At 37.6% G+C, this 20,296-nt stretch overlaps 1 protein-coding gene across 1 annotated transcript in view; it reads left to right on the top strand.

The window, feature by feature from the left end:
• Window positions 1-20,296, top strand: part of ece2b (endothelin converting enzyme 2b) — a 96,998-nt gene that overhangs the window by 34,035 nt on the left and 42,667 nt on the right. Inside the window, 1 exon segment of the mRNA XM_048159847.1 lies at window positions 19,303-19,389. Within this exon segment, the coding sequence (XP_048015804.1) occupies window positions 19,303-19,389 (87 nt within the window).

Genomic DNA, 20,296 nt, shown 5'->3' with positions numbered 1-20,296 from the left:
CATGTGTTGTTTGTCTGAGCGTTCATCTGCTCTCATTCTTCCCTCCCGCCCCGTCTGAAAGCTTTCTGCTTGCTGTTTATGGTCTCTCTGTGACGGAGGCCACCACCAGAGAAAGAGACGAGAAAAGGAAATGAGAGGGGGAAGGCAGTGTCTTTCATGTGTTTGTGGCGTGTGAGGTACGTAAAGAGCTTGTTCTCGGTACAGCATGATGCGCCGTGTTGAACGAGGGATTGATTTATTGTTTTGTTTGCCTGCTGTCCGGGTGCAGCCGTTGCTGACTTAACAGAGATGGTGAGAATATATGCACAAGTAAAGCTATATGTGTTTACTACAGGCTGTTTATGGCGGTGTTTCTGCCCACTATTGTTCATACAATTTACTCTTAGTACAAGTAGCTTATTTGAACTTTGTGCGAATTGCCTTTATCGCTATTTGCACTTTATGTAAACAAGATGCTAACTATTTACTTTTGGTGCACAGCATGTAAATCAACATACGCTTAGTCTAAATAGCATCTGGGTCAATGAGCCAGAAAAAAATGTAGTTTAAAAGAAAATCTTAATGAAATATAGATTAGAAATGTTCATAAGTTTTCTATAGATATGTAAGGTACTAAAATGTCAAGTGGTGTAACCAGAATAAAACATTCTACTTTTCATTACACAACTTAAAGCAGAACTAAGTAACTTTTTTTTTACCTTCATAAAAAGTTTTCTAAGTCCTTACGATGGTTAATTGACTTGTAGCGGTGTGTTTGAGGTGAGCACTAACCCCCTCTGGCACGTCTACGCCAGAAAACAGCACTTGCAAGTTGAGCTGCATCGACCCGACACAATCTCGCCTTCATGTTCACGTTCACGCGAGAGTGACAAAATGCTTTACGGTAATTCAAAAACAATGTATATATTGTGACTTTAATAAGACAATTTCGAAAATTACCCACCTCCATCGAGTGTACTGTATTTGCAAATTACCCACCTCCTCTTTCTTGTACTGTATTTGCAAAACTACTGCGCTGGTGAGCGTTGTAGTCGTTGTAGTCCAGAGTTGCGCTTGGAGTATTTACGACCGTGTGATTCACTGAAGGAAACCTGTAGGGGGAGCTACGCAAATCTTACTGAGTTCCGCTTTAATCTCAATTTCAAACAATTTTCATGTTTTTCAATACTCTAATGTATAGAGTCCCGCACATGACATATGGACAAATAAATATATATCATGGCCACAAATTAAGATTTCTTTTTTCTCGTTTTAATAAATCATGGCCATGTTGTACTAATTCGCTCCTTTCTTTTGATTTAACTAAAACAAGGGAATGAATTATTACAACATGGCCACAATTTTGTAAAACGAGGGAGCGAATTATCATATTGTGCGCACAATTTACTTAAAACGAGGGAACGAATTAGTAAAACATGCTGACGTATTAGTAAGCTGTGGGAAGGAATGGTTAATCTTTTCTATGGGAATGCTTGGGTTAATGGTTTGAACAACAAACTTTTCAGCCAAACATTTCCCTCTGATTGTAGTTGTAGTCAATGGTTATGTTTAGGAACATTGTTTCAAGACCCACAAAAGATGTTGATCTGTCTTGCCGAAGAAAAACAGTCACTGTTTGGAAACAATAACGTGTCTGAGGATACGTCTAAGAGATGATTAGTGCTTTGCTCCGTCTGCATTAACAGGTGTGTGTGTTGTGGTTGTTTGTGTACATGTGTGAGTTACTGAGCGGGTCTCGCTGTCAGAGTGTGGAGAGAGGTCATGAATTGAAGAAAAGAGGAAAAGGAGATTGCTGAACCCTGACTTCCGTTTCGTGTCACCACTGAGAGCTCGGGCCAGCAGTCTCTCTCTCTCTCTGTCTCATTCGCTCTCACACCCTTGTTTTGCCCTTTCACCCTCTCGCATTCGCTCGATTAGATTTGGAGCATTTATTAGAATTACTTTACAATAAGGAAGGAACTAATCTAAATTAGAACTTAAATAGTTTTACTTTAATACTCTTTCTTTTTATTCCAGTGAAATGTGTAGCGACTGTAAGTCATCGGTAGAGTGACTTCCTGAAAAAGCTGTGACTCTGTGGTGCTTTAAAACATGTTTCTGTTTTTTGAACGGTCCAGTGATGTGAGTTTGGGGCGGGACTATTTGTTGAACTAGTCATTTCATACATAGAGCAATATATAATTGTTTTACTCAACAGAATAACAACTGAATCACCACATCACATATAATGTTATATAAATAGATAAAGCAGAAGCAGCAGCAAGCATAGCAAGAAATTTCTCACTTAAAAGACGAAGCGCAGTTCTTCTCTGGTCACCCCACACCAGTTGATTTTTGGCTTTTGACAGAGCATAACTGAAAATAAATTTAATAGATTGATTAGATTTAACTTTTTAGGTCATTCATTTAGAAAACAACCACATAGAAACAAATCCAAAAACCACTTGGAACACTTTAGCAACCACCTACAGCACACAACAGACAGACGCTATCCATATTTTTGTATGTAAATATCTTTTGTGTGTGTGTGTGTGTGTGATTGTGCTTGGTATCATTAGTAGCACAGAAATTAGGCCTGCATACTTAATGACATAGTTCACCCAAAAATGAAAATTCTCTCATTAATTACTCATCCTCACATTATTCCAAACGCATAAGATTTCCGTTCATCTTTGAAACACAATACTTTTAATGAACTCAGTGTCTATGAAATGCAAAAACTTGCTGGCAGAGGCTATTTTCATGAACTCCACCCACCATTATCTGACTGAGACAAAGTTACAAAAGAAACTCATCTGATAACAGGATCAGTGGTGTAGAGCGCAAGGCAGATGGCATTAGCTTTTGTTGCGAGTTTGAAATTTTCTGAACTCATTCTTCTCCCATTTCCCATTGCATATCAGCTCGGAGAGGCATTTATTTTAAATAGTTTCAAAAAGTGCCAAATGGGTATTCAGTGCTGGGGTATGGTTATTGTATGGCTTCAGTGACGGGGACAAGAAATATCCCAATAAGGCAATATTCAGTTATGATTTTGAACTGAATATTATTCCAGGTGCAAATAGTGCAAATAGCCTCACTTAGTGCAAATAGCCTCCATCTTAAATGAAACCTGAGAAATTTCTGTCCCTCCATTCAAAGTCCATTCCACCAACATTTTCAAGCTTCAAAAAGTTTATAATACATAATTCATATGAATCAAGCAGCTTAATCTAAGTCTTCTGAATGAGCTTCGTTCTCACATGTAAATCAAGTACAGTTAAGTTTACGTTTACCATTTTGATGTGCTCCGTGTACAATATGTGCGTTGATCAACGTTTATATGTGAATAAAAGTCTAAATTATATGTGAATACTTGTGTCTCTTCGGAAGACTCAGCTCAGACAGCTCAGCACATATTACTTTTGCAATGTCTTTATGAACTTTTTGAAGTTTGAAAGTTTTGGTACAATGTACTTTTAATGGAGGGACAGAAATCTCCTCTTTATATCTGTGTTTCAAAAATGAACAGAAGTCTTACGGGTTTATTAACAACATGAAGGTGTCTAAATGAGGTCTCTGAGCCTCTAAGCTCTTGACTTCATACAGTTCTTACAGAACCATATAAAAGATTGCATGACGAACACAAAAGCAAAAAGGCACTTGGTCGATGATGTCTGTAAGTTCACTTCTCTGTAGAGCATTGGCCTAATTACAGATCTGGTGTCATCCAATTTATCAGAGCTTTCCCAGCTGCTCAATATCCATTTTCGGAGAGGCAACGTTTTTCCGTGCGTAAGTGTGTTTTGTTTGTGTAATCCACACCCTTCGAGGAATTCCACTTCCTCAAATGATCAGGCAAGGTCACTTAGGCTCTGACATTTGCTGTTAAGATTTTACAGATTGTGTGTGTGTGTGTGTGTGTGATCAAACTGGAAAGTGCCACTCACTTCCTCTGAAAAACAAAAGTGTAGTCAGGGGGAGAATATTTTTTGTAGAACTGAGGCCACTAGCAAATAGTTTCTTTCATAAACCTGTCACGATTGTAGATTATTGTTTTGTTATTCTGTTCTGTTAGTTCCTGTTTTGCCTAATCTGTTCCGGTTTCATTGGTTTCTAATTATCTCCTAGTTTGTTTCTGTAGATATAATCATCACCTGTCAGTCATTATGTCATCTTGTATTTATACGTTATACTTATAAGTTTCAGTTTATATGGTTTTCATTTTCATACATGTTCTAAGATATCTCCTGAGTTTTTGGAACATCATTGAGGCAGAGAAGGATCCCGAGCCAGAACCAGATGCCTGGGTATATCTGAGCCGAAGCAAGCTGCCCAGTCCAACTCAGATCCAAGAGAGGACCACTGCCTGATAGATCTGTGGTCCATGGATCCAGTACCTCTCAAAAGTCCCTACCCATGAGTCTTCACCTTCCACTCCGGTCCTGTCTGGCCATCTGGATGCTCTGGATCCATCCAGAAATCTTCCTTCTCCGATGTCCCCGCCTGACTTCCTGGTCCCACAAAACCCTCAGCTGTTTTTTTCCAGTTCCCTGGATCCATTGGTGCCACTGGTTCATCCTGCTCCTCGGCTCGGACCCCAAGGCTTGCACCATGCATCTCTTCGGCTCCGCCTCGGGCCTCCTGTCTGCCTGCTCAACTTGAGGTTGAGCCCCCGGCTTCACATCAGGCCTACAGGCCCTTGTCTTCAGCTCCGCCCTGGATCTGCACTCCCTTGACTCTGTCGTGGCCCGCCAGCCCTGGGACTGCATTGGGCTTCCTCATCCATCTGGATCAGCCTCGGTCAGTCATCACTCTGCCTCTGGTGTGTACTTCCGGGTCTCTGGCTGTGCCTCGACACACCACCCCTTCGGCTTCACCGGGCTTTTCCTTCCCTCCGGCTTCCCCATCATCCTTACACTCGCCCCAGTCTGCCGAGCCCCCATATCCGCTTCGGTCCCGCAAGCCAGTAGCTACACCTTGTGCTTCCAGGCCGGGGCGGTTGCCCTGGTCCATCGACCTCTCTGCTCCACTAGATACCGCATTCACCCTGATTCATCGACCTCTCTGCTCCGCCAGATACCGCATTCACCCTGGTTCATCGACCTCTCTGCTCCGCCAGTTACCGAATTCACCCTGGTTCTGCCACCGCCGCCCAGTCCCCAGTTTCCGCCAAGCCCTTTAGTCTAGACTCCACCCTGGCTTCTCCTGCCGTTGGCTCTGCCATCTCATGCAATTTTTTCTTTTCAAGTCATGCAAATCTTGTTTTAAAGATGTTTAGATGTTTTCCAGTTATAATAAGAAAAGTAATATTTACAGCTGTAATTTAAAATAAAATTGTTTGAATTATTTGTTTGAATATTTTTTTACACCGAAACATTTCAATAGTAATATTTCTTGTTATTTCTTGTAATGTTTTACAGTATATAGTAATACATTTTATTATTATTATTATTTTATATCCATATTGATATATAATCACAAAACCTTGGCAAAATTGTGTAGCCGTACCATTTTTTTTTTTTTTTTTTTTTTTTTTACATTTTTATAAGAAAAATCACAATTAGATTTCCACCCAAATCATGCAGCCCTATTTTTACATGAAAAGTATTTGTAGTCATCACTCGTCTGTGAATGCACTCATATTTTAGCAAGTCAGACAATGTAGATTGTGTGTGTAATTATGTATGTGTATGTGATTATTTGTACTTGGACCTCACCCACGTCTGCCGGCGACAGAATGTCTGAGCACCTTCATTTGAGCGACTGCAGACCGATGATGGCCTGCTCTCGGACTTGCTCTGTTTCCCACCCTTTCTGTTCACCCTTCTTCAGTATTCTTCTCACTTGGATCCAGTAATGCCCATGCTGGCTGTTCAAAGCAGGCTTTGTTACCTCATCTTTCCCTCGATGGTCTCTGAGGGCTGACAGAAACTTGTGTGGCCCCGCTAGTCTCTTAATAACCGTTCAGAGAGTGTGTGTTTGTTCTTGTTGTATGGCTGGCGCTCTCTCCCTTCAAGGTGGCTTTGGGTTGGCTTGGGTGGGTTTCTCGGGGCAGGAGTGTGAGGGTATTTCTAGCTCTCAGGGGCAGAGGTTGGGCTATGCCAGCCTTCCCCCACCTGAGCTGTTTCCTTTCAAAAACACTCCTCAGGAAACCACTTCAAACAATCACATTCCGCACAGAGAAAGGTCCGCACCACTCCTGGAACTTGGGAAAACCTCTCCCTTCCCCTCATAAGGCTACTCTTTTTCTCCGTCTCGCTCTCATTAGTGGGTCTCCATCTCGCCGTATGTTTCTTGTTGGGTGTCAACTTACACATATGGGCAATTGTTTGCAACCTTTGTTGCTATCATATCTTTAAGTATGTAAGTAAGCCCTGCTATGATCAGTGTTTGGGGTAACGCATTACAAGTAACTTGAGTTAGGTAATCAGATTACTTTTTCAAGTAATTAGTAAAGTAACGCATTACTTTTTCAATTTAAAACAAAATATGAATAGTTACTTTTTTAAATAAGTAACGCATATTTATTGACTGACAGCTCTCCTGTCCTCATGTTGATTGAAATAAAGTGCAGAGGTGTTGTGTGCGCTGTGTGAACATGATGGTTATTGTAGTTCTAGACTAAATGTGAACATGCATTTACTGCACAAAACACTGAGTATTTCTCTAAATGAATGCAATGATGAATGAAAATGAATGCAAGTAAAATGCAATCTCAGGATTATATGCAAACCTGTAATAATTAACTATATTAAATTACACAAATATACTTTATGTACTTAATCTCACTTTATTAACCAAAGTTTTTGCTGCTGACCTTCAATGATCTAATTTTAACAATACTAATAAGCAAACATTACTTTAGTTTAAATTTAGAAATAAGAGTGTTGAACTTTCGTTCTCCTGTATCCTATTCTTCTTTGATCCAGAACACAGCTGAAAGGTTTGTTTGAGCTGCGCCCTCTACTGTCCAGGTGTAAATATGCATTTCCTTCAGCCTGAGGCTTATTCATTTCACGTTTGGTCTTCGCACAGCTCTAATTTGCAAAATGCGACTAGAAGGCATGAAGACATTAAAGTCAGCATGAAACGAAAGTTGGGATACTAGTCTTTTCTTCCCTATTGTGACATATATCCGGCTTCTCAAACTGGAGAAACTGTAGGGTGGGACTTGTTTTTGCCAACATGGGAATTGATTGGATGGTTGAATGGTTTGCTATTGGTGGATCTCATGTGAGTGACAGGTTGTCCCGCCCTTGTACCAGTAAACATAATTAGAGAGGAGAAGAGCTGCAAGAGGGAGGGGAAGTTATTTTGTTTAAAGATTACAAGGATATATGAATTTTAACAAAAATATTGATGTGCATGGATAAATCATGCAATGTTCCATAAAAAATAAGAATTGTTGATTTGATAACATGGTGACTTTAACATAGTATGAACATCAGGATTTTCTGTAAAGCTGTTTTGAAGCAATATGTGTTGTTTTAATTCTGTATATTTTTAATAATGAATTTATAATATTTATTTATATTACAATGTGAAATGTAGTCTTTAGCAAATCTCTAAATGAATCTCCATTTTTCATAACATACATTATAATCTTGTGATGCCTAAATTTACTTTAGCTAAATTTACTGTAGCATTAAAATGGATTGATTTTATTTATTTATTTACTATTGTTAATATCATTTGTAAATGTTTGGTATTTAGAATCAGTCCAAATTTTTTTGTTTCATCCCTACAGTATCTTTTCAATATTATCCCTTTAGTGATGTCTGAGCATGTGTAGATTTATTTTACATGTGAAATTCTAAGCAGCTTTGATGTTGGGTTGAAATATTCAAGGACCTTGCATATAAACTTCAGCCCCTGTTTCATAACATTGAAGTATGTTTAGATAATATATCATGTTCCCCTTTAAAAGTATCATGGCTGATTTAGAGAGACCTTCACTTTTCCTCCATTGCGTCAAGGCTTTAAAAAGGCCTTCATAAATAACAATTCATAGCTTGTTTCATGACCTCTATGTGCATGTACTGTAAGAGCTCTCTCTCTCTCTCTCTCTCTCGCTCTCTCTCTGTTATTATCTCCATATTGCCGTTTATTGTTTGTGCGTCATTGTATTTCCTTGTCGTAGTGCACAAATGGTCGCTCGCTCTTTCAGTCCTATTGACCCCACACAACCTCACGGCTGTTTTTGCTTAAGGCTTCTGATTGGAGAGTTCTCTATCCATTTAAACAGCCTGTGAAAGGATACAGAACATATTGATTTAATTAGTGATAGTTCACTTGATGGGCGCCTTGTTGCCATGGGGATGGGATGGGCAGGGAGTGTATGATGGCCTTTAAACAGAGCTGTGACCTTTTAGCCATCACCGTATCTTTCACACATACACACGTGACTGATGAATGCTCCTGCTAACTCAAGGCAGGAGTCCCTTAGTGGGATTTTTTTTTTTCACCTGACTTGTCTTGTCTGATTTTAATTTATTAAAAAGATACATAACAGTACACTTGATAAAAAAAAAAAAAAAAAAACAATGACTTTAATACACACTTGTTTGACACAGTGTTGTTAATGTTAAAAAGGACCTATAATACCCCTTTCACGAGATGTAATATAAGTCTCTGGTGTCAGCGGAATGTGTCTGAAGTTTCAGCTCAAAATCCCCCACAGATCATTTATTATAGCTTGTCAAATTTGCCCATATTTAGGTTTGAGCAAAAACATGTTGTTTTTGTGTGTGTCCCTTTAAATGCAAATGAGCTGCTGCTCCCGCCCCCTTTCCAGAATAGGGTGGAGCTTTAACAGCTCACGCCAACAGACTCAGGAAGTCTTTTAGAACTTTTAGAATGAAACTGGACATTTCTGAATGGTTATTGGATAAATGTATGTAGTTGCTGTGGAGTTGATTCAACTCATCCACTAGCATGTGCCGTCATGTTAATCTTTTGTGCAAATCCAGCATTGAATTGACTCGTTTGTGAAGCAGTCCGGCGTAAAATGACAGCATGTCAACAACACTCTACTGCAACAACTCTTCCTCTTCTCTAAAGCAGTCTAACATGGCCTCACCCCCTTTGTTGTGTGTTCTCAGGGGCGGGGTTTATGTAATGTATGTGTGTGTGTGTGTGTGTGTGTGTGTGTGGTAAAACTTCCCCAAAATCTTATTTATGATATTTATGAAGAATGTATAATTTATATTTGTAATAAATAAATAAACGTTTTTCCTTGCAAAATATTTTTAAAAAACTGGAAATTTGAAAAATAATGATTCTGATGTGTAAACTCACATGTATTCAAGGTAGGGGTGTAACGGTACACACAAACATGACGGTTCGGTACGTACCTCAGTTTTGAAGTCACGGTTTTGTGTATGGGTTCGGTACAGCAGGGTGAATAAACAAAACTATTTTTTCTTTTTTTTTATTAAACAATGTTCTACTGAACAAACTTTAAAGTGTCTCTGTCTTTAAATGTATTCAATTATAATTAAAATTTCTGCTAGTGCTGTAAACTATTAGGAGCCCTATTAAAGGTTGCAATTAACAACAGAGCCCAAATAATTAAATTCAGTTGCTATTTATTTTTAGACATAATCATCAACACTCAAATAATAATAATAAAAAAAATGTATTGTAAGCATGTAAATTACACATAAGGCAGTTTTTGCATTAACTTCTGTTTCTCCAATTCGTTGTTGAAGTATAATCATTTACACAGTCGCTGTCATAACTCGTTTTCATGACGGATTTATTTAGGCCTTACATTAACTAACAGGTTAAGTTAAATATAATTAATATATAGGCTAATATAGTGCATTTATTTAGCGAAACAGTTAATTTCTCTAGCGAACTAACAAGCTGTTGACACTGAATGGCTTTTCTGAGGTAAATGTAATACGTGACATTGTTTACAAAGTGTTTTTCTGACGTCTTTCCACTGTTGAAACATTAAGTTGTACTGTATCTTTCAACATACCTTCATGTTCATTCTGTAGTAGTGAAGAGGAAGGGATGATCGCGTTCACTCACGCTCCGCGCTGCCGTTTGTCACGTCACATCGAAAAACGTCAAAACGGCAATTATTGTTTGAATTTCGTAATAAAATGGACAGAGTTTGAAGTAACAAAACACATAGCTTATTGCGATTATTGGTGGTCAATGCTGGTTAAAAAAATAGGTTAGGCTAAAAAGCCCGCCCCCTTCTGGATTGGAGTGTGGATCGCCTGTATTCGTCGTCATACTGCATGAACCGAACCGTGACGGTTCGGGACGGATACGTGTACCGTTACACCCCTAATTCAAGGCGTATGGAAAATACTACTTTATACAAGACTTGACATTTTTAAACTTTTGTTGAAATATGGCTTTTCTGGTAAGCTTGTCAATTCAGTGGCGAGGTCATTTTGTGAGCTATGAGTGTCTCCAAAGAAATATTCAATACAAATATTTAATAAATATTTACTAAACAGGAGTGGATTATTGACTTTTTCTGAAATGATGATGGTTTACAGAAGAAGGGTGATAAACGTATAAAAATGTAGCAAGAGAGCCTGAACATGAAGAGAAGTGAGGTGGAACAGATGAAGATGAATATTTGGCAAGATTTCAGCATTTCATTGTTAAAACATAAATACTGTTAATGAATGGACGTTATGCCACCTTCAGGTCCTTCCTAAAAAGTCCTAATTATGACATGATGTGCATTTCAAGCTGTAATAATTCTTCAATATTTCTTCTGTCAATTTAACTTATTGTTCCAATAACAAGAAGTTTCTTAGTGCTAATGCATCAGAAATAAATGCAGATGTTCTGACATCTGGTTTCAAATGGTTATCCCATATCCCCACAACATTTACCAGTGGTTCAAGCCACAAATGCTGATTACTGTAACTTCAGTGACTTCTTTTTTTTTTTGTTTTACAACTTCCCCATGTGCATGCGTTTCACCGTTACCCATGAAACCGAGGTAGGAGTCTCCTTTTCGGAAGTGAGGTTTATCTGTTCCTTCACTCCCAGCAGCTTTCCCTCTCCCACGGTAGCGACCTGCCCTTTCTGGGTCATGTTAACAAAACATTGGCTTTCCTCCTCCCCGTTCTGCAGTAGATGGTTTATTCCAGTCATTCCACAGCAGTGGCACCAGTTCACTTCTGCTTTTGCATTGCTGGTGTGTTTTATACTGTGTTGATGAACGGTAAGTCCATCAATGGTTTTGTCTGGGCTGCTGTAGAATGTGTTTGCTTGTTGGAGTCTGTAATGACATTCTCTATCTGTTATTATATAAACTGTGGCTATGTTTAAAATGCAATACATACTGCACTGTGTACTGCATATGCTGTATGTACTTTGCTTGTTTAATGCTATCATCTTCTGATTATTTTGCATTTTGACTCTAATTTTAACGTTTGGCAATTCAGTCAAATAATGCATCAAGAAAGAGATGTTAAAATATCTCTGATGTTTAATATCTTAAACACACTGTCTGTGAATGTTGTGTCTGTGTGACTGATAGAAAGACGCGTGCCAGTTCTCTTTCGCGCTTGAACAAATAATAACACAGAATTATGCCGAAATGCTTGTTTTGTCGAGTATCCTCATAAGAGCAGTCTTAAATTAGTTTAAAAATCTCTTAAATGAACTTAAAGAGTGAGAAAATGAGATGCGCATCAGATTCGTGTCATGTTCGGCAGCGGCAGCTCTTAAAGTGACAGCAGCCTAATAAATGTTGTGATGTCTGTCATTAATGTTCATCAAAGAACAAAGGGAACAGAGAAAATTGTAGCTTTAATAAGGATTAATCTATATTTCATTTATAATTTATACAGTGATTTCTGTGATTTCTGTATATTTCCACAGACCACAGGTAAATATGACATATTATAATAGGTTTATGTGAAGATTGTTTTAAGGTCACTTAAATTAAAAGTTATTTTTTTAAACCTGTCAAATTTTTTTTAATATTGAAATTGACTGTAATGTAATGTTGAATGTCTATAATTAATGTTTTAAATAAATCAATTTCATAGAGACATCAGTAGCAGTGTTAGTGTCAGTGATACTGGCCTTCATTCATAAAAAGTTGCCATTAAACAAATATTTAAAATATACTGTCTTTATGTTCTTTCTACATTAATTTGGAGATTAACTGTGAAATTATTACAATACAAATATATAAAAACTCCAATGCTTTTAATCGCGATTAATTACAGAAAAAAATTGCGATTTAGAGTTGTCAAAAGTACTGACTTCGGTACCAAGTCGGGTCCTGAAATTTTAAAAATGTGACGCTTTGAGCGCTGTTGAGCAGATTTGTAAACACCTCTGATTGGCCATCGTGTTCACACGCTCATCAAATGTGTCTGTGATTGGCTTAAATTGATCAACACTTCAAAAACATTGTACACAGGTACACACGGGAGCATTTGAAAGCAGGCGTCTATCGCGGACCAGTCCACTGATAAACGCCACTTTCAAAACGCTTTCAATCTCAAACACTTCCGTTTGCTTTCAAACGCTCCCATGCGTTGATCATTCTAGCCAATCACAGACATATCTGTTGAGCGCATGAACACAGTGGCCAATCAGAGGTGTTTAGAATCTGCTCAACAGCGCTCAAAGCGTCACATTTTTAAAATTGTCAGGACCGACTTGGTACCGAAGTTGGTACTTTTGACAACTCTAGTGCGATTATTTAGTTATTTTTTTTTAATCGATTGACAGCACTAGATTAATCACAAACGTTTTCATTTCATTTTTTTTTTCCATAAAAAGTGGTTTAAAATTTTAAAAGTTTAATTTTAAATCCTAAAAGTTTGTTTATTTTCAGATTTAAATTACACAACACCATTTTCAACTAAAAACGGAAAACTTTGTATGCATTTTGTCCTTTCATTTACGGGACAACAGTGTTTGGGGGCCTGAAAACACAAAATTTTGAAAACGAGATTCAAAGTGGAAGTTTTTGAAAACGATACCATTATCGCCTCTATGTAAACTACAAAAATTTGCAAATTTGTGAAATTGATGACATCATACGCATACAGTATGTGTATTACGTGTTCAGTCTATAGGTGCGTAGTGTTTCTTTACAAAATGACATCGCCAACTACTGGCCTGGCAGCAGAATACAGCATTTTTAGTCATTTTTGCGAATCTGTGTGAACAAGAGAACGCTTTGACAACATTGTCATCTGTATGCAAAAAAAGACGTGTAAACATGTCGTGTAAACATACCCTTAGACTTTGAATAACAGATTCCCAGTGTGACCCTTCTGATCTCCACAGAATGTTGTAGTTCACACATCACCGTCATTATGAGTTGTGTGTGGAATGTGAAGGATTCTGTAAACTGAGCTGAAAAATCTCCAGCACTGATAGAGGTCATTTCTTGTTTATGAAAGCTAAGAGCAGCAAGTAAAAGCAGAACAAACACCTCTCTCACTGTTGTTTACATGCCAGTGATTGTCCATCATGCCATAATTTACTGAGCCCTGTTCTAGATTGTTCATCACAATGGAAATGGTCAGGTGTACTCATTGCACTTTTGCAGTGTATACAGTAGGTTCAGTACATTTTGGCAATCATGGTAGTATGCTATTTCCAACATAGCCTTAGAGACTAAAATACTGAATTTCACATGACACCACGTCATGAATGTGTCAGTTACAGTTCAAAGAAGAACTTCAGTACTAGTATGCATGGGTAGTTTTCACACCAAGGTGTCCAACATAGTTTTTCCTTCCTCTAAGTCTATGTCTACACTAATTTTGGCCTTCTATCCACACTGAGGTGCACACAAATACAAATGTAATTACAAAGGATGTCACATGATATGATGAGTATTATACCCGTAGATGTCTTATACCGGCATGTGTTTGCTATGTGCTTTTTTCTTTTCAGTGTTTCTAAATACAATTTTTAAATGTTCTAATTCTAGATGATTCTAGATAAATGTTACTTTGTACAATCTTTATATTACATTACTGAAAAGATGAGATTGCTGTCCTGTGGCAAAAGCTGAAGGCAATTGCATTTTAGACCAAAAATGAATTAGCGATTGAGTGCGACTTGGACGCAACAGTATAGTGAGATATTCTGCTAATAAAATGACCATGCCAAGAAGAATAGTGAGCATCTCAATGAGCTTTTATTATGTTTTACACGTGCGCAGTGAAATGATTTGAGTGTTTTTTGACATTTCAGTGTTAATGAGAAACTTTTGTGAAACACTTGAAAACACTTGTATGAACATTTTTCAGTGTTTGGGGTAACACATTACAAGTAACTTGAGTTACGTAATCAGATTACTTTTTTCAAGTAACTAGTAAAGTAACGCATTACTTTTTCAATTTACAACAAAATATCTAAGTTACTTTTTCAAATAAGTAACGCAAGTTACTTTTTCACATTTATTGACTGACAGCTCTCCTGTCCTCATGTTGAGAGAAATAAAATACAGAGGTGTTGTGTGCACTGTGTGAACATGATGGTTATTGTAGTTCTAGACTTAATGTGAATGTGCATTACGAAAACATACAGTATTCCTCAAAATGAGTAAAAACAGTGAAATTCAATCTCAGAATTTTATGCAAAATATATTAAATTACACAAATATACTTTATGTATTTAATCTCACTTTATTAAAGGGTTACTTCAGGATTTAGCATTAAGCTTTGTATTAGTAGAATACCACTAGTATTTTCGAATTATCATATCGAGATGAGAGATTTATGCATTTTTATTTTAAAAAAGCCTCCGATGACGCAAAAATCGGGTCATCGGAGGCTTGGCCAGAGCTTAAAACTACAGCCATAATAGCAGGTAGTTCCGCATTTTTTAAGCCCTACATTGCGCGTAGGTTACTACGGACATAGATCAAAATTTTACAAAAGTGGGTGTCAATTATATTTTTAACTACAGTAATTAACTTTATTTTGTCTGCACTACATCAGTGTTCATCTCGCAAATTTATCGGTCTCTGCAGTCATCTCAACCAATACAGCAACAGGCTTTTGTGGTAACGTTAGCATAAATAGATAAATCGACTAACTCAGTTTTACAGAACAGTGGCTTTACTTTGATAACAGTCAACTTATATGCAACTTATATGTAATTGTCTATCTAACGTTACTTTGCTAAGTTTGCAGTTTTACTGCTACCTACAACACTACATATAGGCTACTGTGTTATCAGTCTAGTATCAGCGAGTCTTACCTCTAGGCGAATACGCTTAGCAGATGCCCAGGCTGTCCTCTGGAAAGTGAATATCGATGGTATCGCGGTGTCTCAGAATGGTTCTCTTCATTCAAGGATATTTGTCGTAGTCCTCGTGCTTGAAATGGAGACTACATATTCTGCGTTTTTTTAGGTTTTCTATAACGGTGTCATCTCCAAACTTCGGGTGTTTGATGGCCCGCAGCCACTGTTTACATCGCTCCAAATCTTTAACTTAATCGGAAAATGATGGAAACTTACTTGTCCTTTCCTGCTTTTGGGTGTACATCCAGGTACAAAGCAATTTAGCACCATTTCGCTGTAAATGTATGAACTAACTCACGATTTATAGAATTAATATGTAACAAAGCAAGCCTAGTTGTTTGAATTTTCCTGGTAATGCCGCCTGTAACCGTTAGGCGTGGTTTGGGCGTGGCCTCGCAAGGGCAGCAAAACAAGTGCATTCTGGGAGTTGTTGTCTTTCATCCACATTAGTCAAAAATACATTTTCTGCCTTTTCTCAGTCTAGAAAGCTCCAAATTCAAAAATAATTTCACATTTCTACTACATAAATGACCAATTTTAAATACACATTCATCTTTCCAGGGGTGAAGTACCCCTTTAACCAAAGTTTTTGCTGCTGACATTCAATGATCTCATTTTAACCATACTAATAAGCAAAAATGACTTTAGAAATAGATTTAGAAATAAGAGTGTTGAACTTCCTTCTCCTGTATCCTATTCTTCTTTTATCCAGAATGGCAGCACATCTGAGGTTTGTTTGAGCTGCGCCCTCTACTGTACAGGTGTAAATATACATTTCCTTCAGCCTGAGGCCTGTTCATTTCACTTTTGGTGTGAAAGGGCCTTTGAATTTGCCAAAAATAGAACTTTTTTGTTGTTATTAAAAAAACAAACAAGTAAACCCAACCCAGGTGAGAAAAAGTAACACAAAAGCATTATTTTTCATAAAAAGTAACTATGTAACACAGTATTATAATGCATTACTTTTAAAAGTAACTTTCCCCAACACTGACCATTTTTAAATGCATCTGGATTAATGTAGAAATACCCTAGGAAGCTTCCATGATCAACCACCCAGGAATCATGTCCAGTTCTCTGGGGGGAATTCTTGTGGCTATGATCTCTTAAAACTACATCCCTCTTCTCAACCACGGCCATTGCATTGCAAAGTAGTATGGGACAAACAACTGAAGTGTCAGTTGACTGCTTATGAGGTAACAAATGATGGGACAATGTCAAGCCAGTGATTAGCAGCTGTGAAGGTGCATGTTTGTGTGGGCTTAGCATGTGTTCATTGTGCATGCATTCGTTTCACATCACTATGAGTCAGAGTTTTGTCTTTGTAATCTTATTTACGGTTTCCTGTAAAAGCCCATTGAGAAATAGCTTACCGAAACTCCAAATCTGGCTTTGAAGATACAACATTTATTTAACAGAGACACTAACAGCCAAGATGATTGAGTGTGGCGTTCCGGATGAACTTTAAAGCATGTTGCAAAGAGCACCCATTGCTTTCTTGTGTCTTACTTGCTCTGATGTGTGTGTGTGTGTGTGTGTGAGTGTGTGTGTGTGTGTGTGTGTGTGTAAAACCTTCAATGCAATCATATGTCTTGTAGACAAGGTCTGTTCACAGATGAAAGTATTTAAAGTGTGTGTATTAAAGTATGTTGGCTTTAGAAAGAAATAGTTTGTATCCACAGGAATGAAAAATACAAACAATTATCACCAATGAGACTGAACAGAAAACGAATGGAAACATTTTACTCCTGAGAAAAATACACTAGTCTGGCATTGTTTCTTTTAAAGTTGATACTTAAATGTAACAATTGAGAACTCCATTAAGTCCCCAAAGAGCAAACTTTGAGCAATACAGTTTTCCACTGGGTACATCTCTGTGTTTTATGTCTGTGTTTTAAGTTTACTTAGCTTGACGTCCTGGATAAATTAGGCTCCAGAAGTTATGTAAATTTAACAGAACCTCCAGGGACATCCAGTTGGAAAAACAATTCATAAAACAAACTAATTTGTTATTCTCGAAATGCACAAAGGGTCAGGGTTTGGATTAGTCATTAGTATTTATAATTGGTTTTGTGTGTAATATAAAACTATATATATATAGTGCACAGCATAAATGAGTACACCCCCTCTGAACAACTACAAAAGATGTATTTTCTTTATGATCATTAATACAATTCATGGAAAGATGGCAAAACTAAAATGTATTAAACATATACATAATAAAAACTGAGAAATTTATGTCATTAATAGCCATAAAATAAGTAAATTAACCAATTTTGTTTAAATGAAATATTTCAGAAATGAGTACACCCTAGATTTAATTCAACAAATGTATAATATTCTAGTACTCCGTATGCCCTCCATAATTTTGAATATACTGCTCTGACCTTCTTGGCACGGAGTGTACAAGTTCATGACAAATTGTCACATCTGTCCTGTTTAACTCCTGGATGATGAGCTCCTTAAATGCCCTGATCTTTAATGGGGAGTGTTGCTCAACTCGTCTCTACAGAATCCCCCACAGGTGCTCAAGAGTGTTAAAATTGAGTGCAAAACATGTCCACAGAAGGTTTTTCACCTTGGGAGAATGCATATCCTCATTGTCATGTTTAAAAAATGCCCAACAATGCAGGGAATGAGAATGGGTAACATCTTAAGTTTGTGTATTAAATTAACACAGTGGTGTGGGAATTCATGACAGCATTGATAAAGCACAACTCCCTCACACCTTCAACACTCATATATCCCTATATAAGAGCTTTACTACCATTGAACTTTACTGTGGGAATCAGGCACTTCTCACTGTACTCCTCCTCTAGCAACACCATAACATTTTGGATGCTGTTAGATTCAAAATAATTGATTTGGTCTCATGAGACCAGAGTATTGATTCCCAGAATCTATATTTTGTAAATATGGGCTTTGGAAATGGCTAAGTGACTTTATTGAGCTCTGGCTACAGTAGGTAGTTCCAGTGAGAACAACAACCACGCATGTCATTTCTGCAGGCTGCATCTTACTCTGTGAGATAAACAGTCACTCTTTTCATAGCTGTTGCTGGCTCTGAGACACTCGCTTGATATTTCTCATGCTCTTTGTCTAGCAAAAAAAAAAAATCCCTCATCACTAAATGAAAGCTTAAAATGAAGGTCTGATTATTTCAGGCCTATTTCAAGTCCATTGTTTTTGAATTTCTGTTACTTTTGCTATATTTTCACAGAATGAAACATGAAACTGCTACATATATTATAGATAATTTATTTAGCTATATTTATTTTTTTTAATAAAAAATATAATTAAAAAAAATAATTAGTGGCATGCCTCATTTTCAATAAGTCAGTGTGTGAGAGAGATTCTCTGGCAGTCTTTAGTCTCTTGTTGAGTAACCTGGGTGGGAGGTTTTGCTCTAGGCCAATGCGTCTGCTGTCTACATGGCTGTCAGTGCAGGCAGTGAGATATCAATAGACAGCATAAATAAGGTTACATTTAACTAAGATTTCTGTTCTCTGCAAGATAATTCTTATAACACTTGAGACTAACGCAGCAAAGTGAAACCTTTTTTGTGTAGATTAGCCACCTTTTCAATTGTGAACGGTGAGAGTCGTGTATATGTGGGTGCAAATGTGTGTTTGTATAAATTCCTTTCCGTCATCCAAGAGGGGGGTGAGGAAACAAGGAATCCCCCCACCCAACATTCATCTCCATTTCACACTCTCTTGTAGTATCTCTTGTCCTCATACTCAAGGCTTTTAAAATAGTTTTCTGTAGATTCTGTGGGAACTTAATATAAATATAAAGATGGGGTCATTTTTGATTTCATGGTGTATCTCTCAGTTGACACACTTTAAAGTGGCCGTAAAAGCAACAGCAACATATAAATCACAAATTTCTGTGTTCTGCCAGTGCCTGGTTGTTTTGAAAGGTCTCATAAAACAGCGAAAAGGACTATATATATATATATATATATATTTTTTTTTTTATGTTTGCTGTAAATTGACCTTCATTGCTAACAATGGTAATATTTCAACACATTTATACATGCTTTTCTCTCCCTTTCAGATGTCTAACTACAAGCGTGCAACGTTTGAGGAGGAGGACGGGACAGACGTCCCTGCTGACGGAGCCATCTCTCCTGACAGTGTGGAGGTGAGTGTGGGTTTTGGCTCAGTGTGGATGTCTACATTTTATATTTACTTTCAGACTTTTTTATCCAATGCCACATAAAAATAACGAAACCAACAATTTAAGCTGTTAGTTTTACAGAGACGATGAGAGGTTGCGCAATTCCCCTGAAATGTAGAAGAACAGAAATGGCGCTAAAACATGGCAAAACAACAGTGAGAGAATAGTGAATTTCTGTATAGTTGTAATGTGCTCTGTGAAGTTCAGCTGATTCCTGGCTGACTACCGCTGAATAATCTAGCTGACAGTTATGTTGTGGTGAACTGCTGGGCTAGCAGGGAAGAAACACTGTCATGAGTTGGTGGTGATGTTCTTTCTTCCAGGCTGAGATACCCAGGCAAGCCGAGATACATACAAACACTGTCAGAACACCAGATACTTAAAACATAGCAGTAGTTGGACAATACACTCTTCAAAATAAAGTTTCTAAAAGGTTTAGGTTTTTTGCTGTGATGCCACAGAAGAACCGTTTTGGGTTCCTCAAATAAACTTTCAGTAAACAGTTCATTAAAGAAACACTTTCTACTATAAAGAAACTTTCCGCATTGAAAGGTTCCATGGAACCATCGATGCCAATAAAGAACTTTTATAAATTTTTTAAATGGGTAGATCTCATGGATTGTGAAACGAGGAAGGGGCCAAGCACCGAACCTTGAGGTACTTCAGTGGTTTGCTGATATTGCTTAGATACTGCTTCCCTCAAAGACACCACGCAGAATCTACCCATGCACAGTGTCTAAAGCATCTTAACACCGTGTCCTAACCAGACGCGATGCGATAAGATTCCAGCGACGAGCAATTTGACTGTCCACACTAGATGCGACGCGAAAATGAGAAGTGATAAAATCAATCAAAAACCACAGCCAATCAG

Source organism: Megalobrama amblycephala, linkage group LG16, assembly GCF_018812025.1.
Source record: "Megalobrama amblycephala isolate DHTTF-2021 linkage group LG16, ASM1881202v1, whole genome shotgun sequence".
In the NCBI taxonomy this organism is placed as follows: Eukaryota; Metazoa; Chordata; class Actinopteri; order Cypriniformes; family Xenocyprididae; genus Megalobrama; species Megalobrama amblycephala.
Note: the sequence above shows the minus strand (reverse complement) of the source record. Positions and strands in the feature narration are given on the sequence as shown.